The following is a 27,502-nucleotide window of genomic DNA, read 5'->3' as shown; positions in this document are numbered from 1 at the left end:
GCAATACTTATGTAGCCTAATAATTCTTCAGTGATCTCAACTTCTCGCAAATTTAATAAATCGTTGTTTTGGCTTGACTGTAAATTCACTGAAGTTGTAAAATCGATTTCTTCAGACTCGTCATCTTCACTATTATTTTCATCAGAATTCTGACTGTCTGATGCATTACACTCACTGCCCGATGAATTTAAAGTCACTGATTTTTTGTAGAGAACATAACAAACTGCTAAATGTAGTCCATGTGCATAGCAAAGTTGATGTTCCATCCCGCTTAATCTTCCACCCCGCTTAATCTTCCATCCCGGTTAATCTTCCATACTTTTTCATAGCTGATGCACCGTCAGTTACACTAGAAATTATATGCTTCTTTGTAGATAAATTAAATTCGGATAACTTATTTTCAACCATATCAATAATTTTTTCAGCTGGAAGCGACCCAACTATTCGAATCATGCCCAAGTTCCAAAGCCTAGTTAATGAATACACATTTAAATTCAAATAGCGACGATTTTTTAAAGATGTGTATTCGTCCATCGAAATAGAGAATGTTGAGCCACCTTGAATTTGCATAGTGTTTTCCCTAAGCACTCCTTGTTTTGGTAGATGATGTTGACTTTTTACCAAATTCATTACATGTGAAAGGTTTTTTGGCAATATCATTCCTTTATCAGATAAAGATTTTCTTATAAACTCAGATTTTGCAATAGCATTAATAGAAAAGCCATCTACAGCCGCAAATTTTGAAACAACTTCTTCTATAGATTCCTTTTTTATAAATGACGTAATTTTAGGTTGAGCATTTCTAACTTCAAAATTTGTTTCTTCGTTTGGTCTTTTTTTCGTTTCTTCAATTTTGACTTCCATGCGTAGCAGCCGAGAGAAATTTCGGGCCCCGGGGAAGTTCTCTTAAGGGGCCCTCATTATGATCAATTACATACCCAGGAAGAAACGTGTCTGGTCATTGAAAATGAAAAATAAAAGTTAATTAAATCTTTTAAAAGTCAAAACTATCTAAATATTTTAAAAATTACTTTAAAAAATTGTTTGTGCACACGCGGGGCCCCGGGAATCTTCTCCGTCCACACCACCCGCCCACCCCCACTCCCCCTCTCGGCGGCTATGCTTCCATGTGAAGATTATATTACTTACAATAAAAATCCCGAATTAGTGTGCTGATTGTAGATAAATTATTTTAAATTAGTTGTAATTACTAAACATATATTTTAAACTTCACTTACTTGGTTTTTCACTTATTTCACTTTTTACATACAAACTTCTTTCTTAACGTAACTAATTACTTTACTTTCTAACTACCAACTTTTATGCGTGACTCCCCTTTATTGATTGTAATTTCTTGCAATTGTGATTATTTATTAGATTAGTTACCAATATTTTGCAGTTTTGGTTTGTGTCTAAGATATATAAAATATTATTGAATTTGATTTATAAATGGATTTGGTTTGTTTATTTAAGCTTTATATGCTGTAAGTTACAACATATAAAATTTAAGTAAGTAAATCAAATCTATTCATAAATCAAATTCAATAATAATATTTTATCTATCTTAGACACAAACCAAAACTGCAAAATATTGGTGATTTAATTGCCCTTTATAATATATCTTCCTAATTTTTATAGAAATTTACAAAAGGGAAAAGGAAGTAATTAGTACTCAAATTTTGAGTTATAATATTTTTAAAATCTTTATAAATGTTTTAAAAAATTACCGGGATTCCCGGGAAATTTGATTGAAATTCCGGGAAAACGGGATGGTTTTTTACCTCCGGGATCCCGTATGAGAAACCCTAATCATGACAATTAGAGTGAAGAGAACGATTTCTAACTGCATTTTAACAGAACTTTAAACGCTTCCACAAAATTAAACCAGAATGAGGTTTTAAGTTGTATTAGAAAATTCGAACGTTGATTCGAATTTTCAATTACAACTGAAGCTTTCACACTCTGGTGGATTTTCAAAAACCATTATGAGCGAACGAACGTTTTTCAAACGAGAGCATCGCCGCAGGAGTTGAGTTGTTTCACGGATGATAATCCCTAACCTTATTTCCTTGTAAGCAATTATTTCTGAACGAACGGTGTGAAAAAAGTAAGTGTTCATGATTTTATTCTTATGTATAATGTTAGAATTAATTTTGAGCAGAATAATTTATTATAATAATATATTTGTTTAAGTTGAGATTTTAGGTAAAAAGCGATAAAAAGTTCAGCTAAAACAATGACGTAGTATTTCTTTGATTAAAGTTGTAAAATTGTGTTTTTTTGGTTTTGTTAAAAAGATTATTTGATATTTTTTCTCTTCAAAACTAGTTTGAAAGTTTAAAAGTAGGTGACCATGAAATTCTTATGCGATACTTTTCGTTTGAAAATTTTAAAAATGTATTTTCTAACCGTTTTGACAATTTTAATCCACTTTTACCGCTTCTAATTGACGTGCTTTAGTTTACTTTTTAATATTTTTCTTTGCTAAAGCAAAGAAATAGAAAGCGAAATGTTTTTATCTTATTTCAAAAGTAAATCATTTTGCATCAAAAATCTCACGCGACTTTAAAATCAATTTGCGCGCTCTTTCAATGCTTTTGAGTAAGCATCTGATTGGCTTATTTGTTATTCGTATTTCTATTGGTTGTAACGCGACCAAAGTTTGAAAACGGCGTACGACAAGTTTCATAAAATATTTTAGTTCTGTATTTCGTAACTTATTTATTTGTTTAGTAAATATTTATGAAATAAAAAGTATTTTTGGAATTGATTTGTGATCTTTCGGATTGTTTTAATCTCTTCGATATACAAAATCATATCCGTTTTACTTTTATTAAACACGATATCGTGTTTTCAAAATGTTTAAAGTTGATTGTCTTGAGTAACTGTTGTTGCAAATAAATATTAATAATAATAATATTAATATGTTGTTATTCTTCTTCTTCTTCAGATGACAATCAAGAGATATTCATCAAGTGCTTCTTTGAAGCGCAGGCGTCAATTACCGAGGACTTGAAAAAATCAATCGATGAACAATGGTCGATTGGTATAAGCGATAGAACAACTGCTCATGAAGTTTCACATTTTAAATATTTCATGGAGAAATTTTCTGCCGCAGGATGCAAGTTGAATGAATTAGTTGTTTGGAAAAACATTTTATCTGAGGATGAGAAAAAACTTATCACTTTATGTTCGACCAACGTACGTAGTGTCTTGTTATGGCGTCCAGTGAAGATCGATGGATGGACACCGACACATAAGATTGAGCGGTTGATAATAAACACCAATGATGTATTAATTAACGAGTTTGAACGTTTTGTCCTTCCGTGGATTCGATTCGCTGAAGAATTACATCTTAACCTTCACAAAGACACGAACTTCATCGACGACATTTGTGAATGGCTTCGTGATTTGAACTTCAAGCAGTTGAAGATCAGGTACCGTGGAGAATATTTTTATAACATCGAAGAGTTTAAAGTAAGAAACACGAAAAATGTTTAATATGTTAAATAAAAAATAAATACAAATGTAAATATGTAAAAAGTATATGTAATACAAGAAAGTTTTTTTAACATCGAAGAGTTGAAAAAATTGAAGTGATAAGAATTACTTTTGATTGTTTAAATATTTTTAATTTGTTAAATAAATATGTAAAATGTATAAATAATGTGAGAATTATTTATGAAATGAAATATAAAGTAATTTTAGAAAGAAAAAAACAATTTTCTTTTAAAACATGAAAGGTGGAAAAAAAATGGAAAGAATTTCATTTTTATTTGGAGTTTTTGTTGCGAATATTTGTTGTATATTAAAACTGAAAGTTTTTTACTTCAAAAACTGTAACAATATAATAATTTGATGTTTTAATATACTTCAAAAACTCACGGAATTATAATAATACAGTGTAATTTTATGTATTAATATTATAATAATGGAAATATTTTAAGAAATAGATTGTTTTTTTTTGTTGTCGTCAATGGTAACTGTTATGAAAAAAAATATTCGAGTTTTTAAGATGAGATTCGATCATTTTTTAGAACGGAAAGTTTTTTTTAATGTCAACGAAAAAAAAAAAATTGCAACTCAGAAAATCGAAAAACAAAATCTTTACGAATTTTTTAAAAGCTTCGAACGGTGGACATTTTTTTTCTCTCGAAGGAGGACAACAGTTTTAAATTTTTTTTTTTTTTTTTTTTTTTTTTTTTTTTTTGTAAAAAAAAAGACTTGCTGAAGATAATCAGCAAATTTTTTGTTTCTAGAAATTTTCAGTTGTTTTCAAATCAAGGTTTTTTCAAGCCCAATTATTTTGATTGATTTTGCATAAATTGGGTCATTTGATTCCTGCTGTTTCCATAGCAATCTAAATAACCTTCAGAGAGAAAATAAAATGGTGATTAATGTCCGAATTGTGATGAAGCTCTTCACTTACTTTACAATTATTTTTTAAATGGCAAAGCAGTAAAGGAACAAATGCTGTTTAAGTGAATTACAATTTTGTTCAAAAAGTGATGAATGCTTAAAATGTCCAGTTGACATTTTAACTCTTTCGCTGCCAACTACGAGTATACTCGTAGTAAGTTGGCGTCATTTATTTGCCAACTACGAGTATACTCGTAGTAAGTTGGCGTCATTTATTTGCCAACTACGAGAATACTCCTAGTTGGCAAATCATAAAATAAAACATCTATAAAACTAGACGATAATTCGTCTGACTATTTTTTCCCGTGAACTTTGGGAAGTCAGACGAGAAAACTTTGGTTTTTGCGCTAATGCAATTTTTCATCTACCGGAACAAATATGTTCCTGCGGCTTTTCTCTGATCTTAATGAAATATCGTAAAGTTTCGGGGGGTTTATCTTACATTACGCCAAAATTTAGTTAGTTAAATTATTAGTGCTATTCAGCAGCAGTATAACAAAAGAAAAAGATAATTTAAAGTATGCTTTTAAAAAAGTTTGTGATTTATTTCTTATTAAACTTTTGAACGATTACGAAAAAGAAGCTTTAAAAGCTCTCAGCAATGGCATATTACCCCCTTCCTTAAACCTGCAAAACGTAATTATATTTCGCCATTATTCATTTTTTTAAATAACCAAAGTTTTCTCGTCTAATTTCCCAAAGTTCACGGGAAAAAAAAGTCAGACGAACTATCGTCTACTATAAAACACATTAATTAGTACACTGTGTAAAAAATTCAAAGTGCACACTAAAATGTTTTTTAATGTATTAAAAAACATCTTATTTTGTACTTTAAATTTTTTTTCACATTTTTAATAACATACAGTATAATGTAGATATCAAATATATTTTAGCTTCTAGTCTAAAAAACACAACAACTTAGAATTAAGAAAACAAAATATAAATTACCTTTTTTACTCATGATAACTGTCAATGTGCATGTGCAAAAAAATTGAAACATTATTTATAATAATAATGCATAAAATAAGCTACATTACTACACCTTTTCAAGATGTAAGTAAGAACTTGAAAGTTGTAATTAAGAAACGTAAGATGTAATTGAGAAATACAAAATGTAATTTAAAAGTCGCAATATGTAAACGAAAGATGTAATTTAGAAGATAAAAGTTGTAATTAAGAAACGTAAGATTTAACTGAGAAGATGAAAGTTGTAATTGAGAAAAGCTTATAATATATGTTTCAAATTATATATTGCGATTTCTTATTTACATGTTGGGTTTCTCAGTCACATTTTAAAATTTCTTAATTACATGTTGTATTTCTAAATTACATCTTACGTTTCTTAATTACAACTTTCAAGTTCTCAACTACATCTTGAAAAGATGTAGTCACCGCAATGAGTTATACTCATTACGGTGTTACGAGTACTTCGGCACTGGAGAAAAAAATTTCTTTACCAAACTACGAGTATACTCGTAATACTCTTTTTTTGTCAGTTATATTCAGAATAAAAAATACTACAGAATTATTTCAGATTAAAAATATTTTTTTTATTGAAATGTTGATATCTAGCCTTGGCAATGAGAATGAAACCACGTGAAATAGCCTCGGCAAAAATTAATGATTGTAGACATTATGGCTCAGCAAAGCAATAACGCATAGTTTAAAATAGCCCGGCAGCGAACGTGTTAAGCGTTGTTTACGCTGTTCGTTTTTGGTCCATTATCAGCCACAATCATTAAATACACGACAAACGAAGAGATAATGACATACAACTGCGTTGCATTAAAATAATTATATTTGTTGAATGAACCTCATCATTGATTTTTTTTTTAAGAAAAATAAAATCAGAAACTTTTCTTGTTTCATTAAAGAAATTCCCATACTTGATGTTTTAGTGTGTTAAACTAGGTATAAAGTGTTGATTCGAAAAAAATATATATGGAAGGATAAAAAATATATATGGAAGGATAGGCATACATGACTTCACTTGTTTGTTATTTAAATGGTTTTGACCAATTATTTAGTTATAAGTTTTAAACCTCAGATTCAGAGGCTGCTTTAAAAAATCCCCCTAACTCCACTCCGCAGTGGATAATTTCGACTTTTTAAAATGGGAATGAAAATTAGTAAAACTATGGCCGAAATATTAAAAAATGTGATTGGAAGAAATTTACGCTAAAACTATTTTGTTGTAATTTGGCGTCTGAAAGGGCCTGCGATCCAATAATTATGGGTGGTTGTAGTATTGAAGTGTTTTTATGTGCCTAATAACTATAATTGTGCTATATATAGAACAATTATGGCGACTATTAAACTAAATATATTTATTTTAGCGGCTTTAACTCTGTTATATAGAGTAGAAAACTTATTATATGTGTCGGCTTAAAAGTAACAAATGTAAAAGGTGTTGATCTTCAAAATATAATTTATAATGTATAATCGGTATTATGTGTTGTACTACATTGGATCCCTGTTTATGCTGGATATCTGCCAGTGCACAGTGGGCCAGTAGGTGGACAAAATGGGAAAAATCACAACCATCACAAACGCTTTGCCACTTTTTGCAGTTTTCACAAATCCATTGATAAACATTAATTGCATTTTTTAATGCATTTAATCCAAAAGGAAGTCGCCATGTTTCACTATGAAAAATGATTTAGCAAGTGTCTTTATTGAAAGCCTTTTAAGAACGGCCATTGTTTCTCTTACAATATTGCATACATCATAAAAGTTTCAGTTTTCTCGTAAAATGTGTCGTCTTGATGCAATGATATATATTAACTAGATGTCTAACTCACTGATCTCAAAATATAACTGGATAGCGTATACGAAAAAATTTTTTGAAGCCAGTTTTGGCCTCCCAAGATGGCGGCGGAATTAAGGAATAATGATATGAAAATTAAGAAACTGATGATAATTAAGTTTTATATCTTAAGCTCAAATATTGATAAATATATAATTTTCTAATAAAAATTTAGTTTTTTTGTTTAACATTAGATTTTATTCATAAAAATAACGGAATATTACATATTTACATAAATTTCAAATATAAATATTTTTTTATTTAACAAAACATATTCTTACAATAAGTTGCTCTATATTAACTTTCTGTTTTTCGTTTTTTAGAATAGATATAATAAAATAAAAATTCTCAGTAAAACTAAGTACAAATTTTAATTTTAATTTGCTTAAATTTAGTTTGTTTAATAAAAGTAAAGAAAAAGTATTTGTTTGCTTGTGCAGAAATCTCAAGTTTCAAATAGTTAGCATTTGTTATATAATTTATGTACCTTTTAGTTCTTAACTACCCAATGCTGTGTGCTAGAAGGTTGATAACACAACAGCATGGTAGGCAGCTGATTTTATTTTTAAAATAAAATGTTTTTTAGGCATTAGTTCATCAGATAGGCACTAAAAAATTATAAATGCTGCATGAACTATTAGCTGAGCGCTGTGATTACTCACAACTCAGAGGTTCCTTCTAGAGTTATTATTATTAATATTATTATTATATATATATATATATATATATATATATATATATATATATATATATATATATATATATATATATATATATATATCATAAAAATATTTTTGATTGGTTTTTGAATAGGATAAGTTTTGTTAATTGCTTTCTAAGCTTTTTTCCAGTTATTTTGGCAGTTTGTTTTTTACCCAGTTGATAAAGATATATATTTGCATAGTTTTCTGAAACAAGTTTAATCAGTGCAAATAAATGGTTATCAGTTATAGCTGAGTCAAACATATGAGATGTTTGCTCATTAAATATTTTTGAGTAATCAACTGATCTCAAAACAGCACCAGAAATGGCATTTTGAATTCCTATTTCATTTGGAAGGTTGCCATTTATTGAGGCAAGCAACCTTTGGAAACATCTTTCAGTTTCTTCGGATATGATAGTAACACTTTTAGTTGGTTTAATTAAACATCCTCTGTCTTTGAATTTTAAAAAACTGGTTTGTTCGAAATGATAAGAAAGTACTAATCCATTCCAACATTTAATGCAGATGGTTTATTGTAAATTTACGTATCATAAATTTTTTGATAAGATACATAATGTTAATAATGTTTGATAACATACAAAATATATGTTATCAAAACATTCCCTTAATGATTTGTTTTGAATAACAAGTTAAAAACAATTGACTCAATTATTGAGAGCTAAAATATTACAAAGAATAATATATAAGTAAAATAACATTAAAAAATAATATTTTGTACTTAATATTTTTATTAAATACTATATCTATTAATTATATATATGTATTAAATAATCCTAGAAGGAACCCCTGAGTTGTGTGTACTCACAGCACTCAGCTAATAGTTCATGCAGCATGTACATATTTGGTATCTTGCTACAAAAATTGAAAATATAAAATTTGTCAAAATTGTAAGTAGACACCACTGCCGCTTACCATACAGTCATGTTATTAACCTTCTAGCACACTGCATTGGGTAACTAAGAACTAAAAGGTACATAGATTATGCATAAATATTATTTAATCGTAAAGTAAATATTTAATCGTAAAGTATGGAATATTTTGTACCTTAGTATCAAAATAATTACTGATTTTTAATTAATTGTCTGATTTTTTAGAAATCATTTCATTTCTTTTAAGTCATTAAAACTTTGTTTCATAGTCAAGTTTTTCTTTCAAAACTCTATTTATTTTCTTTAATATTTCTGTAAAAAGCCTTATAAAATGTACATCGATCACCGCTAGGAGCTCCGATCGCCGCCATCTTGGGAGGCCAATTTTGGCTTCAATTTTTTTTGAAAAAGGCAATTGAATACGCTATCCAGTTATATTTTGAGATCAGTGGTCTAACTTCACAAAATTACCGTAAGAAAAAGTGAAGCATGTTTTTTAAGTTTTTAATGCCGGTACCCGTTTTATTTTAACTGACAATAATTGAAATCTTAGGTCAAGACAATGATATATATTAACTAGATATCTAACTGCGGAAGCGCGAGTTAGATATCTAATTAATATATATCATTGTCTTGACCTAAGATTTCGTGTTCTTCCACTACGAATGTTGGTGCGCTTAGCCTACCTCGTGACATTCTTTTTAAAAAATCAAAGTAATTTATTCATAAAACTTTAAAAATTAAACTTAAAAAAGTTTTTTTTTAGTTCATTAAAAATAATCAAAAACTTGATTTTTTTACTTTTAAAACTTTTTTTTTGTTAATAAAATTAAAACAACAATAATAATAAATTTTTTATCTTTGATGAAATTTGTAATGCTTTTAAAGTTTTAAGTTTATAAAAATATGTTAATTATGCCATGGTAATTATGTAATTATGTAAAGTTTTTCTTTCTTTTGTTTCATGTAATAAAAAAAACTCCTCTGTAAGTAGGAGGACCCTACTGAAAAAGCGTAAGGGTATTTTTATTTTACGCCGCTTAACTGAAGGATAATCGAAAAGAAATACTTTAACTTCACAAACTTGTCTTTGAAAACTGTTTGAAGCATATCACTTTCTTGTAATTTTCCTTTTATTTTTGCCAATAACATTTATTGTTTATTTCCCTCTGCGCGAAAGCTTCGCGACCCTCTAGAAGACTCAGTAAACCAACTGGCGAGATCGAAAGATAAGATCGAAAAAATATCGAAACGCGTGGGGTGGTGTTGCACATACTTTGCTAGTTAAATAAAAAGAAATTTTATTTCGAGGAGATCTACACATTTTACTCAGTATCGATTGCAAATGGTCGGCGTTGGGTCACTTTTATTCAAAGTTATTTTCGTTGCTCCGAGACAAACTAGCTGCATGTAACCTAAAACAATGTTATTGATCAGAGATGCACCTTAACTTCAAAGAGGGATACCCCAGTCTGATAACCACTTAAATACAACAGTTGATTACTTGAAGCTGAAAAACTTCAAAAATTGATATAACTGCATAAATTTCGCAAAGTAAAACCAGCACATCTAAAAAAGACGTTGTCCCCCTGTCATGCAAGCTTGCTAAAGTAACTACATTAGCGTCCGAAAGTATGTAAAATAGCTAAAAAAAAAAAACTCTCAAAAACGAAAGAAAAATCAGTTTACTCTTAATATTCGCAGATTTTAAAATTTTTATCATAAAATCCTTTTTATGTCTTTTTTTTTCAAAGCGTGCTAACGTAGATAGATACATTTCACATATTTAGGTCGTTAGAGAGCTGGCCGGCCATCTTGTTAGAGAAATAAACCACAATTCTGGCGGGGGCGAATTTTTATGCTATTTAATAATAACCAATAACACCCCAGAAAACAGGCCACGTGCATGTATATTTTCAACTGTTCTCACCAGACTCATGAGCCAAATATTTCTAACATCGACTCATCAAATGTATCGATGGTTTTTCGGCTGAATTTCTTTTTCGCACTGATTTACGGCAAATGTTTTTCATGTGCAACTAAATTTACGGCTAAATGTTCTCTTATGCTCTTAAGCTTATTTATGGAAAAGTGCAATAAATCATTTTTGAATCTTTAGCGCAAAATCAACACTAATTAAACTGTTGCTTTTCCAAAACAAAAATGTAGACCCCAGCTTGCGCTATACGTTCGTGTCACCTAATATTATTCCATGTAGAGCTGCAATTAAAAGCTTTGTACATAATCATTAATCAGAATTAAATAAAATCAAAGTCATTAGTTCATGTTAAAACAGACCACGCCTTCATTGACTGCAACTGAAATAACATAAAAAAGATCAAAGTGTATCACGTTAAGAGTGTTTTCAAACATTAAGCTTTACTCGGTTGATAAAATAATATAAAACTAAATACAATAAATAATGATATAATTTAATACGTTACAATGTAATATACAATAACATAATACATTACAAAATAAAACATAATATATTATAATATAAAAATATAATATAAACTGTATTATGATATGTTATATAATGATATGATTATAATGTAATATAACATGATTTACTACAATGTATTGAGTTATAGTGCATTAATAAAAATTTTTCCTGCTGCCAAAAAAAATTCAATTGTCTTTTGCATAAATTGGCAGCAAGTTGAGGCATGCAGTACCCTGTGGTGTTGCTGTCACACCGTATAGACTATGGAATCACATATTATTATTGTCAAATAGAAAATTAGTGTGGCATTTAAGGTCTGCCGAAGGACGAACTTTGTATATGGATGATAAGTATTTTGCTGAGTTTGTTCTCTGTATTTTATGAACTGTACACTGCAATATGTTCAATAGGCAGGTTTTTAATTGAAAAATTGGGAGCTGTTTTTTTTTTTTAAATGTTACCCAATTTCTTTGATTTCTATAAACAAGTTTTTCTAATTTGATCTTAGACCATGGTATTCGTATTTTGAATATTGAATTTTTATGGGTTTTATCTTTTTTAGGCTATCTTCACTTTCATTACATTTTTCTTGTATTTAGAAAAATTTGCAAAAGTTCTTGATCATATATTTATCCACTGAATGGAAGAGATTTGCACAGGAGACTCATTTAATCAATATTTAATTGAAACTATTATTGAGCATATTTACCAAGATAACGAAGATGAACAAATATAAAATGGAATCTTTCCTTGAGATGCTAAGTGTCTTGGGATCGATGGGAAGTCAATTTAGAGAACGAAAGTGATTAGGAAAAAAGACTTTAGATTTTTACTCTTGTGATGTTTTCCAAAAAAAATCAGACACTTCCTTTGGGCTTTTAATAGGAAAGTTTAAAATTTTCAGGAAATACCTGTCACAATATATAGGAAAAATATTGCTTTACATATTTTAACTTATCTAACCCTTCTTAACTGTTCAAATTTTCAAATAACAGCTTCTATGACTGCATTTTTACCAAATTTCACTAAAGGACTTATCCTATAGCAAACATTTGTTTAAGTAAATTATCAGAAAAAGAAACTTATACAAATGTTTCTAACAAATCTAATAAGTTTGAAATGGTAAGATTACATAAAGTTTTGGTTACAAAGAAAGAGATCGTTGTCGAACATTGCTAACAGGAAGCTGGGAACTAACAATGAAGCATTTCTTGTAAAAGGACAGTTTAACAAAAAACTTTTGTTTTCAAAAATCCTGTTATTTACAGGTGATGAAAAAACTTTTTATAAAGCACAACAAGTAGAGCAAAGAAGCTCAATAGATGCTGACTTTTACTTGTCATCTATATCAATATTGGCCTGTTTTTTGAGTTGACATATTTCCAATTTTAGTTAACATAAAACGCAAGAATTCAAAAATAATTGGATTTTAACATTACATTTCTAGTGTTTCAGTTTTTTACTTAATACATCAAGGGTGCAAAGGAAAACAAAATCTCTTGCAATATATAAGAAATGTTTAGAATGTCTTACGTTTAATGAGCTTTCTAACCAATCGGCAGATAGAAACAAATTATTTAAAGTGCTAAACAAATTCACAATCATTTTTTCTTTTCAGCTTGTGTAGGGACAGACCAAAATCACGGTAAAAAACAAAAAAAAAAGAAAACCACAGAAAAAGCAGAGCAACAAAATACGTCATTCTTTTTAGAAATCTTAATACGTCGCTGTTCTTTTTTCGTAATTTTCTTTTTTTTTTTTTTTACCATGATTTTCGATTTTAACAAAACTGAAAACAAGTATATTGTTGGTTGAAAGTTTCTATTAAAAAAAGTGCAAAATTCTTTTACAGATAAATTTATTGACTTTTACTTTGTAGTTTTAAAGAAAGTATTGCAGGTATAAGGTTAGTTAACGATTCACTGAACAGGTGCAAAATTTTGAAAAGAAATTACGACAGTCAACGCTGGACAAGTTGCAGACAGTGAGTTTTTTGTTTTAATGACAAACTTAAACTATTTTTTCTTTAAGCTCACGTTATACATTATGTTAGACACAATATCTTGGTCTTCAAGGAGGTGTTACTTTGAAAGAGACTGTCAGACGAATAATGAAAATGGTCATGACTGATAATTTCGTCAGGTTAGAATTATTTTGTTCTATCTCCTATTTTAAACGTTGAAAGAAAGTTTTTGATTTTTTTCTATAAGTAAAAATTAATTAAAATTTTATTGTTACTTTTTTAAGAAGTAATAACTTATTCTTTAAATGATTTATATTTAAAGAAACTATTCAGAAAAAAAAATTTAAAAATAAAATGTATTTTAAAAGTAATCATCACTTAGTAAAATAAACAACTCATTTTCTCCCAGCGTTTAAAGTTAGAGATAGAACAAAATAATTCTAACCTGACGATTTGGCAAACAGCTTTAATTTCATGAGCCATGGAAATAAGCATGCTTTTTCTGTCCTGCAGCTTAAGGACATTGTTTGTGGTTAGTAAATAATTGTATGTATATATCTGAGTAAATTGAAAAAATTTGCTATTATTGTTTGAAAAAGAGTGTTTTTGTGAAAGAAGACTTTATTTATCATGAAGTCAACTGACATTTGTCTTGCAAAACTAGCATCTTGTGATCAAATAGTTCCGTTAAAATGCTTATCAGTGTTTATGTTCTTTTTTAATAAAATTTATTAAAAATCAACCAATAAAAGTCTAATTTGTTTTAGAGTGCTCGCACCACTGACTTGTGATCTTTTCAGATATACAAACCATTACATCTTAACTTTATAAATGGTATTGTAAAAATACAATGGTAACAACATGACAATGAGTCCTAAGGTTTCCACTTTCACAAAATTTCTTAATTTTTGGGTTAAATTTTATGGAATTTATAAGAGACCGCCGATCCGTTACTGTTTATCGGATTGCGGATTGTTCACCGAATTATCTATGCTAAACGGTTCAAATTACTTACGGATTGATTTGATCCGAAAATAATGTATCGGAAAATAGTTTGTTAAAATTTTTTCGGGTTATTCTTTCGGATTGCAATCCGATTCGATACTTTCGGATCGGATTGCAATTCGAAAAATTTTTTTCGAACGGAATCCGATCCGATATTATTTTTTACGGATTTATACGGATTAAGAATAAGGAATGCTTATGAAATAAGATTCATTTTTATTTATTTATAATATTCAAATATACAATGAAAAGAAATGATTTCCTTGTTAAGAAATAAAAAAAGTCAAAATTACACTGAAAGTTAATCATTTTCTAAATTCATTTCCTGGCCACACAATGTCTTGAATTTTACTGAGTTGCTTAGTGTTTTCTTTCATATATACCAACATCTCAACCTTTGAGGTTGAAAGATTGGTTCTTCTAGAGCTGTATATATTCCCTGCTGTTGAGAAAACTCTTTCAGATGTTGATGATGCAGCAGGTATACAGAGGTTTTTTCTGGCCAGCCTTGACATCATTGGGTAAATATACTGGTTTTGTTTCTATAATTCCAGTACATTTGTACTTGCTGGTTTGGCATTTAAGTACCCTTCAATTTCAGCTGAAATGGCTTTCTTGGTGCTTGTTTCACCTCAAGGAGTAACGTAACCTGCACCAAACATTTTCTTCCTCAGTTGTTCAGTGAAATCAGAGTTGTCATCATCTTCATCATCCAACATTGAAGGGGAAGGAGTGCTTTGGCTAGCCAAAATTTCTTTTTTTGACAGTTCTTCCATAGCTTTCTCTACTGCAGTTTTGACTACTTCAAAATTTTCCCCCTCATCCACAAAGCACATGTCCTTCCTGTTAGGATTTAAAAAATGAGCAATAGAGAATTCAATATTCATCAGCTCCCCGTCGAATCTTTTATTTAGATCTTTATTGAATTAGTGAGCAAGCTCTAATGACACCTCGGTTTTTGGCTTAATACAGCCCTTACATTTTGCCTTGTTTTTCTCCACCTTGCTGAAGAATTCTCAAAAATTAGAGAGCTTAGGCATCTGAAAAGATGAAAAACATGAAATAAAATAAAAATGGAATAAATCAGATTATTTGATTTTTCTTTCATATTTGTCTGAACAAAAAATGATATTTTTGAGGCCTGCATAAAGTTTTCATTAAAAGAACTAATTATTTAAAGGTTATTTGCCTTAATTGTTGAAATGAACGTAACAATTTTTCAAACTCGTTTTTATCTCTATTTTTATTTCTATTATTATTTAAGTAGAAGAAATATAACAATATAAATTTTATCGGACCAATCCACTAATTGAAATAAAACCACAAAGCGAATTAATTCGCAAAGGAATTCGATCCACAAAAAAAAAAAAAAAAACCCGCAAAAACTCAGTTTGAAATAGGGCAACATGGGGCATGATGACGAACGTTTTGAAAAGCACTTATTCAATAACTGTTTCAATAAGTAAAACTTTATCAAAAAGTGTAAAAAATATTATTATGCGTCACATATGTATAAAAAAAACCCATATAAAAATTATAAATAGCCTGGAAAAAACTCATTAACCAAAGTTACCTCAAATTATCATCTTGCCCTGTATGTGGGGCAAGATGGCGACTTTAAAAAAAGTAAATTCCATTATACCATTACCTTCCCAAATAACACGATATCATAAATTCTAGTTAATGAAGTATGTAATACAAACGGTTATGTAATTTTTTAAACAATCAAACTATATATTTATATAGGGCTATGCAAAAAAATGTCTACTAATCAGTTCATAGCAAATTCCAACACAACAAAATAAAGCAAATGTCATACAAATACTTTAATGCATAATAAAGCAATATAATAATGACTAAGCCACACAAAAGTTATTACAATACAAGTTTATGGTAAAACATGTAATTTGGCGAAACGACAAACGAGTCAACTTGCCCCGCTCAGAGTCGGACTGGCTTGAAAAAACGGCCCGGGAAATTTTGTCACGGCGGCCCACTTCATTGTTGTTGCATTTATATATATATAAATATATACACATATATATATATATATATATATATATATATATATATATATACATACATATATATATATATATTTATATATATATATATATATATAGATATATAGATATATATATATATACATATACATATATATATACATATATATATGCATATATATATATACATATATACATACATACATATATATACATATATACATATATATATACATGTATATATATACATGTATATATATATATTTACATGTATATATATATATATATACATGTATATATATATATACATGTATATATATATATATATATATATATATATATATATATATATATATATATATATATAGAGAGAGAGAGAGAGAGAGAGAGAGAGAGAGAGAGAGAGAGAGAGAGAGAGAGAGAGAGAGAGAGAGAGAGAGAGAGAGAGAGAGAGAGAGAGAGAGAGAGAGAGAGAGAGAGAGAGAGAGAGAGGAGCCAAGAGCCTTCACGCCGCCCATGACAGCGACTATGATTAACGCCCTTATTTTTCTAAATTTAACTATATTGTAAAAAATATTAGTAAAGGGCTTTTTATTTTTAGGCACATTACTGTTTATTATTATTTAAAGTATGAAAAAAAAAAATTTAAACTTCTCAGCCTAAATATTGATAAAAATAAATATTTCTAAAACACTGCTGTTAGTTGGAGTCTAGAAATAGGAGACATAATCGCTATTCAATATTGACTAGTATAGCAACTTTTTCATCGTTTGACTAGTCGATGCCAAGACATCAATTATTGCATCGTTATTAATTCTCGGAAGAACGTCTTTTTCACAAGATATCAGCATGAATGACTGTAAACTTGACTGGCTCATCAAATTTCTTAATCTGTTCAAAATATATTTTAATTTCGAAAATGACCTTTCACAAGCAACTTGTGATGAGGATAATGTCAGCACAAATTTTTAAGCAAGAAACAAATTTGAATACGCAAGACTATGCAAGTTAAACTTCTGGAGGACAAAGTAACAATAAACAATACATTCTTTGCAAGATTTGCATTTATTTCTGTGGCTGTCACTGTTTTCCACTGGGATTGTAAAGACAGTTTCAGATTCCTCGGATTTGTAATGTTACATGTTGTCCGAGACAGAGTTAGATACTTCCGTGTCAAATATCAAGTTATATTCATCTTCAAGAGTTATTTCAAAACTTTCCCATTTCCTTACAAAGTCCGATAATTCCGTTTGAAGCAGATCTTTTGTTACATAAGCCATGGCCTACTATATTACACGGCCGTATATGTTACATTTTAGAGGTCGATTCTAAGAGGCCTATTTGCGCAAAAAAAGTAAATGACACTGCTACAAGTGATAAAGTGTAAAATTGCAAGTGTAAAATTTTAAACTTGCATAAGATTATTGGTTTAAAAAGGATAAAGATAATATATATATATATATATATATATATATATATATATATATATATATATATATATATATATATATATATATATATATATATATATATATATATATATATATATATATATATATATATATAGCTATTTTAGAAAGTTAATAAAAGTTAAAAAAGTTAAATCATATCATGGTTAACAAGTGTGTTGCATATGGTTGTAAAACTGGATACATCAGTTCTTTGGAAGATAAAAAAGTTGCTTCTTTTCATTTTCCTTTAAAAAATGAAGAGTTACTAAATTATTGGGTTCATTTTGTAAACCGTAGTGATTGGGTGCCTTCACCTAACTCTGTTTTGTGTGAAAAGCATTTTAATGAAAAGTACATTATCCGTGGTATAAAATGTAAGTTAAATTGGAATCTGGATCCTATTCCTGAAATTTTTTCAAGTGAGTGCTTAAAACGTCCTTCCACACTACCATCACCTATTGCTATGAGAAGACCACCTAAAGCTCGGATTTATCAAGAAGATGAACTTAGTTCTTTTTCTAAAAATGATAAAATTACTGACTGGAACATGTTAAATAGTAAACATTCACCAGAAGGTTTTGAATTTAAAAAACATCTCAATTGTGTAATTTATTATAGTTTAGTATTTGATCCAATTACACATTTTCCATTGATTCTTGAATCAATAAAAATTGATAATTGTTTATGTGTAGCTTTACAATATAAAGGAAATAATGTCCCACTTCCTCCATGGTTAACTAAAGGTCATAATGCCAAATTAACTTGTTTGAGTATGTTAGAGAATCTTGCTTCATACATAAAAATCATTGCTTCTTCTAATAGAAATATGCTTCTTGATGAAATAAATAGTCGAATATACTATAAATCCAAGGGTCAACCACAGTATTCTGCCAATATGATTAGACATGCTTTATTATTAAGATATACATCAAAACAAGCATATAAAATGTTACTTGAATTTTTTCCGTTACCTTCAATTTCTTTATTGAATAAAATAAAACAAGGTGGAGTTGATGCAATAAAGGCTGCTAAAACACTGCTTGAGAAAGGTTCAATACATGAAGATATAATACTAATTGTAGATGAATTTTATCTTCAGAAACAAGCACAATATTGTAGTGGTGTTTATGTGGGTGCAAATGACGAGGGTACTCTGTACAAAGGAGTTGTTGCATTTATGATAGTTAGTTTAAAGAAATCTATTCCTTTTATTATAAAAGCAATACCTGAAGTTACTATAAGTGGTAAATGGCTTTCAGATCAAATATCAGATTCTATTAGTTCTCTTTCTCTATCTGGTTTTAAAATTCGAGGAATTGTTACTGACAATCATCAAGCAAATGTAACTGCATTTAGTTTGCTTCATTCTAAATTTGGTAACCAATCAAGTTTGTTTATTCATCATCCTGATAGTCCGAATAATAAAATATACTTATTTTATGATAGTGTTCACTTAGTTAAAAATATCAGAAATAATTTATTACACTGTAAAAAATTTGTCTTTCCATCGTTCACATACAATATAAAGGATGATTCTAATAGTTGTCCAGCTGGTTATATTACTTGGGGAGATTTTCATCATCTACATTCTAAAGATGAGCAACTTCAGGGTAATTTAAGAAAAGCTCCAAAAATCACATATCAAAGTCTTCACCCTGGTAACAGAAAGCAAAATGTTTCTCTTGCACTGTCCATTTTTGATGAAACAACAATTGCAAGTTTTAAAAGTTATTTTCCAGAACGAAAAGACATTTCTGGTTTTCTTACTATTTTTCAAAAATGGTGGACTATTTCAAATTCTAAACAACAATTTAGTCCAAATAAACTTGGTAATGCAATTGTTTGTGATGATGGTAAAACAACTTTTTTTAGGCAACTTGCTAATTGGATTGAACTTTGGCAGAAATCTCCATATTTTACACTATCAAAACAAACATCATCTGCTCTTATCACAACTCTGCGTTCCCAAGCTTTACTTATAGATGAGCTTATTGAAGAAGGATATTTGTATGTGCTTACCTCACGACTTCAAAGTGACCCAATAGAGCGTAGATTTTCACAATATAGACAGATGAGTGGGGGGAGATTTCTAGTAAGCTTACTAGAAGTTCAACATTCAGAAGTTATTTTAGCATGTCGGTCTTTAATTAAGGAGAATGTAAATTTTTGGAAAGAGGATCTAAAGAAGGACCATAATAACCCAATTAATAAAGAATTACTGGAAATATTAGATTTAAACTCAAATGAGATATCTGAATCAACTCTCTTACCTGAAACAGAAGAGGTTGCAACAACAATTGCTGGTTATATAGCTAAGAAATTGATAAAAAGAAGCAAATGCAGTTATTGCAAATCTATGCTAGCTACAGATACAAACAATATAGTTATTTGTCCATATCTACAATTACTTTCAAGAGGTGGTCTTACTGTACCTTCACTTTCACTCAAAGATTTTACATGTGGATGTTTTGCAGTCTTAGATAAACTTTCAAATTTAATAACTAAACAAGGGGCTAATGTCAAAGAAGTATCAACCTTTGTTTTATCAAAATACTTGCCAACAATTACTTTTACTTGTGATTTACACAAAGAATGGGGTTTTAACTTTGCTTCTAAAATTATAATTAATATCTTTTTTAACAATAAGCAGAACCTAATCAATGCCACTGTAAGAAAAGATGCTGTTAAAAGTTTTAAAAGTAGACAGAGACAAAAGTAAAGTTAAAAAAAACAAAAACATTATAAATAGATAAAACATAGAAATGGATAAAAATATAAAAGAACACAAACCTTAACCTGTGATTTCTTTATAAATTCCCAATGTTGTTGTCAATTTAAATGTATTATTAACAGATATAAAAATATATATTAGACACAAATATATATAATATACATAGATATATATGTTTATAAATACATAAATCGCTAGTATGAAAACACAAAATGCCAGTTTTCTGTGAATACTTTTTATTTGTACTCGTAATATTACATTTAGTTCGCATGAGATATGTTTTTTCTCTGTAATTGCGCAGCCATCTTTTTTATAAATAGGCCTCTTAGAATCGGCCTCTAAAATGTAACATATACGGCCGTGTAATATAGTAGGCCATGCATAAGCATCAAACTTTCTGAATAACCCATTCAGATGCTGCAATCTGCCACTAGGCATTTTTTTCAAAATTTTTGCAAAATTTCTTGGATCTAAACAAGATAAATCAGCATATAGACTACCATGCTCTGAGAATCTCTGTTTTAAACTACTGATTACTTGATCCATTACCATGTTGTGAACATTGATACGAAATTTATCTATTGCACTTTCAAGTAGTTGATTTGCTCTAATTCTTTTCTCTTTCAAACCAGTCTGAACTTCAATGTCGAGATTCCTTTTTCCCATTTCACTGTTCGCAAGTTCTGAAAATTTTGTAGCTGTATTTGTATGTATATTTTAATTGTTTACAGCACAGATATTTTTTGGAAATAATTTTAACTTAAAAATAAGTTATGAATAATTAATGATAAAAACGCGCTTGTTGAAGTTTTTACGTGCTTAACGTTTTTTAAACTTGTAGCGGTAGCACACTTGCTAACGCTTGTACTAACACCGCCTAAAGATAAAGCGCGAATGCTTAAACTCACTATTAATATAATACTACTTTCGATAAAGTCAAGATGGCCGACAAAATTTATAAAATTAGCCGGCAGATGGCCTTTAAGTAGATGTAATTAGAGGCCAGAAAAAAAGTTATTATATTTTTAGTTAAATTTTAATTTACATTTTATTTGGAAAATAAAATGTAGCCTAACTAAAAATATAATGTAATTTTTTATGCCAATTGACCCACCGGGAATCTCCCGATATCCCGGCGGCTCAGTCCAAGCCTGGCCCCGTTCATCTTGCCCCTAGGCTACTTAACCTTCAAAATGACTCAAAACTCTACATAAATAAGTTATCATAGCTTAATACTACTTGTATGGCTTCCAATTTGAACAAACTGAATGAGAAACTCTTGCTTACCTTTTGTTGGTGATGTAATGATGAAATAAATCAAATACAAGAAGGGAGTTTAGGCAATTTTTATAGCCAATAAAAATCTTTTCTATTTCAAATGCATTGGATTCCTTAATATATTTTATTTTCAAAATGGTTTCAACCACGTCTGTAGCTTATTTGGTTCCAAAGATATTCGTGTTTTAATATTTTCAATTCATATACATTTTATGAAATATTTCCGTAATGTTTCTCATTAAACTTTTGGCACCGAAAAAAAAAACTTTATCTTTTTCTTTTCTTGCGTAAAAAGTTGCGTTAACAATAAAATATCAAAAGACGGGGGAAATTTATAAATTCTCCACTTAGAAAACAAAAAAACCCACCCTATTAGACTACCAAAAAAAAAAAATCTGTTTGACATAATAAATAAATAGTTGCAGAATCTATTTTTATGTGGGGACGAAAGAATTAGCTTAATTTACTTGTGTATAAACAAAACTGAAACATTTAAAATTAAATAACTTTATCAATTCTAAAGCAAAACGACGTCCCCCAAAAATGTATTGTAGTAGAACCTTTTCTAAAAAACATAACGTCTATATATACGTATATACTATTTATTTTCATGGGTGGGTTTTTATTCTTCGACACCTACGTAAAATCATTTGTTGCGTTTTTTGGACGAAGTTTTTCAAAAACGTTCGATATTATTAGGTACGTGTGTAAAAATTTCAAACCATTTATTTATTCAAGTTTCATATATGGTTCGAAAGAGCTCTGAATTTGTAATAAAATGGTGAAAACTTTATGAAAAAAGAATCATTACAAAAAAAGTTATGCTCATTTAAGTAACATTATTTTTATGAAGCATTGCTTAAGAAAAACGCAACTTTCGTATAAAACTCGCGTTCGGCTAACAGCAGCTTTGTAATAGAATCATTGTTAATTTGCGCATGATTTTGCGTAGTGAAATGTGCAAAACGATTAAAAAACGTAACTAAAAAAGTTTCGAATTAAAGAAACAAAGTATTTTAAATGATTAAAACGTAATAGTAAAATTTATAATAAAGTTTTATAAAACATGCATAAAAAAATATCGCGTTTTCTTGCAATATTTACAATAATTATATATATATATATATACATATACATATATATATATATATATATATATATATATATATATATATATATATATATATATATATATATATATATATATATATATATATATATATATATATACAGCGGTGGCCAAAAGTCTTGGAACAAAACATTTAACGACCAAAAAAATTTATTTTTGATCTAAAGTATAAATTTTGAAGGTTTGAGGTATATTTTTAAAGAGAATGTTGTTTAAAAAAATACTTAGAACTTATTTATTTTTTTTATTTATTTTACTGTTATCAGGAGCGGATCCAGGGTGTAGCAAGTGAAGCAGTTGCTACAGTCAATTCGGACTACATTTATTATTATTTTCTACACACATATATAATATATATATATATATATATATATATTTTTATTTATTTAATGTAAAATAACAGAAAAATTTTAGATCAACTTTTGGCCGCTGTCGTAGCTTAACTAATTTTACAAAATCGAAAAATAAAATTTTCGCTAAAAAAAACCCGAGTTTTTATAGGGTTTTGTCTCTCATGTTCATAAATTTTTGTAAGAATGTCAAACATTTCGGAGCGTAGCTACTTAATTTTGACTGGGAGTGAAATAAAATGGCAAATTATGTGTTGCAACTGTAGCAAATTCCTGTTTGTCATGTTTTCAAACAACTCTAAGCTTACCCTCGTGCATTTATAATATTGAATACATATTTAGTATCACCTTTTTATTAACAAGGAGGTCTTATATAAGAACTAAAAGTCATTAACCGAGAACCTGTAGCAAGTGTAGCAAAAAACCAAAATTGTACTTGGTTGAATTAATATTACTTTATATATGGTTTATAAACTTTTTTAATGAAAGAAATGGAGCTGTATCAAGCGTTAAAAGCAAACAATCATTCTTTAATAGATCAGATTAAATTATGTAACACCGCCGAATTAAACAATTTCTTGTTTGCTTTGGCAAAACACTTTTGCTACAGTCAATATTTTTCCTGGATCCGCCACTGGTTATCGTTTATTATTTTTAGTATAAAAATTTATCATAACATAAAATATGTTGTTCCAAGACTTTTGGCCACCACTATATATATATATATTTATGGAGGTGATCTTTAAATACATTAAAAGCCTCAGCGTTTTCGCATTATTTTTATCGTTACTAATGAATTTCAATGAAAGATAAATATATAAATAACAGTTCTAATAAAATATATCATTATAATGAATAAAAAAAACAAATATACTGAATTCTCTACTGTCAAAAACCGCCCCTCCCCCTAACACTATGTAACGGAAGTGGAAATACATACCTCCACTGCGTGGAACAATAGGGTATGTGGTCATGAATATTTTTTGATGAAATTTGGCAGGGACATAGAAAATAGATCTATACAGTTGCCTGTAAAATTTTAAATATGTACCAACATGCCTTCAATATTAATGCACCTCCGGAACAGAAACGAAATTTTAAAACCCAATGAAAATCACTGGTAACTGTAAAAAATACAACAGAATTTATAACAAAAAGTAACAGTAACAATACCAGAAACAGTTTTATAAAGTGTAACAGTCACAGTAACGCTAAAAGAGGTGGAAATGGTACCTCCACTGGGTCGAAAAATACGGTATGTGGTAATGAATATCTTTTAATGGAATTTGGCAGGCACATAGAAAATAGATCTATACAGTTGACTGGAAAATTTCAAATATGTACCAACATGCCTTCAATATCAATGCAGTGCCAGAACAGGAACGCAATTTTAAATAGCAATAAAAAAAACTGAAAAATTTATTACACGTAAAAAAAAAACCATAATTTATTCAACATAAAACATTCTACTTTTTTAATAAAGTCTAAGCTGATATAAAATCCTAAAAGAAAAGACAAATAAATACATCATTACCACACCGACTTCGAGCACGCTGTGAAAAAAAAGGTCACAGTTTTTGTCTTTAAAATCGGTGCCGTAAAAACCCTGATACGCACGAACGTCTTTTATCTGCTAACCAATTTACAAAATATTCAATCACGTGAACATGCGCACTAAACTGGCAGGCAAAAAACATAAACATTCTGCAATAAGCATTTAGGAAACTTGCATTTTGTCATTATTTCACGTAAAGTTGCAGCTCTAGATACGTTTGTAATTATTTTATCTCTTTTAACAAAATTTTATAACATATAATTCGCATTTCTACGTTTCAAGATGTTTAATATCCATAATAAAAATGATTATTTATTTAGCTAGTATATTTCAGTTTAAGTTGATATGAACTAGTTGAATAAATAATAAAAAACTGTAAAAACTGTAATAAAGGTATTTTGCTGTTTTTACATCTATATATATATATATATATTTATATATATATATATATATATATATATATATATATATATATATATATATATATATATATATATATATATATATATATATATATATATATATATATATATATATATATATATATATATATATATATATATATATATATATATATATATATATATATATATAGGGGAAAGGTGCCTATGATGGCATACTTAACTTTAACGTTTCTCTGAGTCATTACCTGAAAACTTAAAAAATAATTTTTGACATGGGTGTATTCCCTCTAGCATGCAGAATAATAATGAACCTCAGAATTTTTACTATTTTGCTTTTTTATAAGTTTATACCATAAAAAAAAAAAATACAAGTATGCCATCATAGGCAACTAACTGCTCCTATGATGGCACACTTAAAAGAAAATAGACAAACAAGAATTTTTTTTGTTTTTTATTAATGGAAACACAACTTATCAAAAAAACAAAATTAAAAATAAATATTTGGTCTATAAGCATAGTTCACATAAAAAATTTTTTCTACTTCTCTTTATGCTTGCAGATAAACAATGACACTAAGATCCACATTTTTGACAACAAATCCATGGTTCTTTAGAGCAAGACAGCGAATAAAGTTCATAACAATACAAAAATGCTGTATCAGGTTCGAAATCCATTTTATTAATACTTCTTTTAATCTCCTCACTGCAGTATTTTTCTTCAACAGTTGTCTTTCTTTTTGTTTTTCTAACAAATTTTTCCTTTTTCTTTGTTATCTTTTTCTTTTGCCTTATCTTTTAATTCTTGGATATCCGGTGTGGTATTCAGAGTTCCAGTTTTTCTACGTTTTCAATTCAATTTTAGTGGGTGCTAAAGGCATCGGACACAACTTTTATATACTAGATCTTATCCTTTCGTTGAAACAAAAGATCCAATGCATATGGAAGCTTCTGATGGGGGAGATCTCATTTCCAAATGCTTTGGTTTCTCAAACTCTTGTAATTCATCTTTGTTCTTAGCCTGATCACCTTTTTAAGAGCATTAAAATTTATTTCAGGCATTTTTTTCAATTCATTTTGCAGACTTTCCTATGATGGCAACTCCTCGGTATGCCATCATAGGAAAGACTCACCATATTTATTAAAACAAGCTGTGTCTACCTTATTCTACACATAGCATTAAAATAAGTATTCTAATAAATGTACAAAGCTTTCAAATGAAATGCATGAAATTTTCACTTCTGTATGATGTATAATAAAATCGTAATCCTACATATATGAGGGCATTAAAACTACAACACCACATGCGAAAATTTATGTTTGTTGATAACAAAAGCATTATTTATGACAGAGGGACGAATTTTTACCAGAAGTAATGAATTACTAATATACACATGTTGGTCTAATCACTTATGCACCAAAAGTAATATCTTTGGAAATATGACCAGTATGCCATCATAGGCGCTATGCCATCATAGGCACCTTTCCCCTATATATATATATATAAATATATATATATATATATATATATATATATATATATATATATATATATATATATATATATATATATATATATATACATACATATATATATATATATATATATATATATATATATATACATACATATATATATATATATATATATATATATATATATATATATATATATATATATATATATATATATATATATATATATATATATATATCGAAAACAGCAAAATCTTTATGTTTGGAAGAACGCTTTCCAAAAGGAACGAGTTCCTGAAACTAGTTCTTTTTTTGAGAAACGAAGTTTGGAACTGGTTCCTTTTAAAATAACGGAACGAGGAAAGAGAACGAATTCTTTTTTTGAAGGAACGTGAACGAAAAGTAATAGTTCCTAAAATATTTATAACTTTGCTTTTTGCTATAGTTTTTTTTTAAAGTTCAAAAACAAAATGATTTGTATTTGGATAATATCCAATCCTAGTTCGGATTAAGTTGGTCACACGTACTTATTTCTGAATTAATCTGATAGTTTAAAAATTAGTATATGTGGCTAACTAATTCCGAAATAAAACCGCGTAAAATTAATAAACATTAAATAAAAAGTCTTTTTATGAAATTGAAAAATAAAATATTAACGGAGAAGAGCGCACTCGCTCCCACAACTCTTCAACTACTGTCAAAAAATCGGAAGGTTTTTTCTAGAGAGCGGACAACCGCGATTTTCGATTATCGATTAATGACCAACCAAACTAAAAAAATAATGATTAATTCGATTAAAGTTGTGTGACCGTTTTAATCAGTTTCGAGTAAACTATTAATCATTTTAATCAAATTGTCTAACAATTAGTCATTTTATTCATTTTAAATCTAGTTGGA

The 27,502-nt window shown here is 28.6% G+C and overlaps 2 protein-coding genes across 2 annotated transcripts in view; both read left to right on the top strand.

Moving 5' to 3' along the window:
* Window positions 1–11,648, top strand: part of LOC149894952 (uncharacterized) — a 57,487-nt gene extending 45,839 nt beyond the window's left edge. The window contains exons 14-15 of the mRNA XM_090072392.1: window positions 2,951–3,437; window positions 11,579–11,648. Coding sequence (XP_089928518.1) covers window positions 2,951–3,437; window positions 11,579–11,648 — 557 coding nt within the window. The remainder of the gene's footprint in view (window positions 1–2,950; window positions 3,438–11,578) is intronic.
* Window positions 1–27,502, top strand: part of LOC149894945 (NACHT, LRR and PYD domains-containing protein 3-like) — a 226,798-nt gene that overhangs the window by 119,813 nt on the left and 79,483 nt on the right. The window lies entirely within an intron of this gene.

This window comes from Hydra viridissima, unplaced genomic scaffold (genome assembly GCF_058129835.1).
Source record: "Hydra viridissima isolate aposymbiotic clone 2 unplaced genomic scaffold, HvirCarnegie_v1 scaffold_1, whole genome shotgun sequence".
In the NCBI taxonomy this organism is placed as follows: Eukaryota; Metazoa; Cnidaria; class Hydrozoa; order Anthoathecata; family Hydridae; genus Hydra; species Hydra viridissima.
Note: the sequence above shows the minus strand (reverse complement) of the source record. Positions and strands in the feature narration are given on the sequence as shown.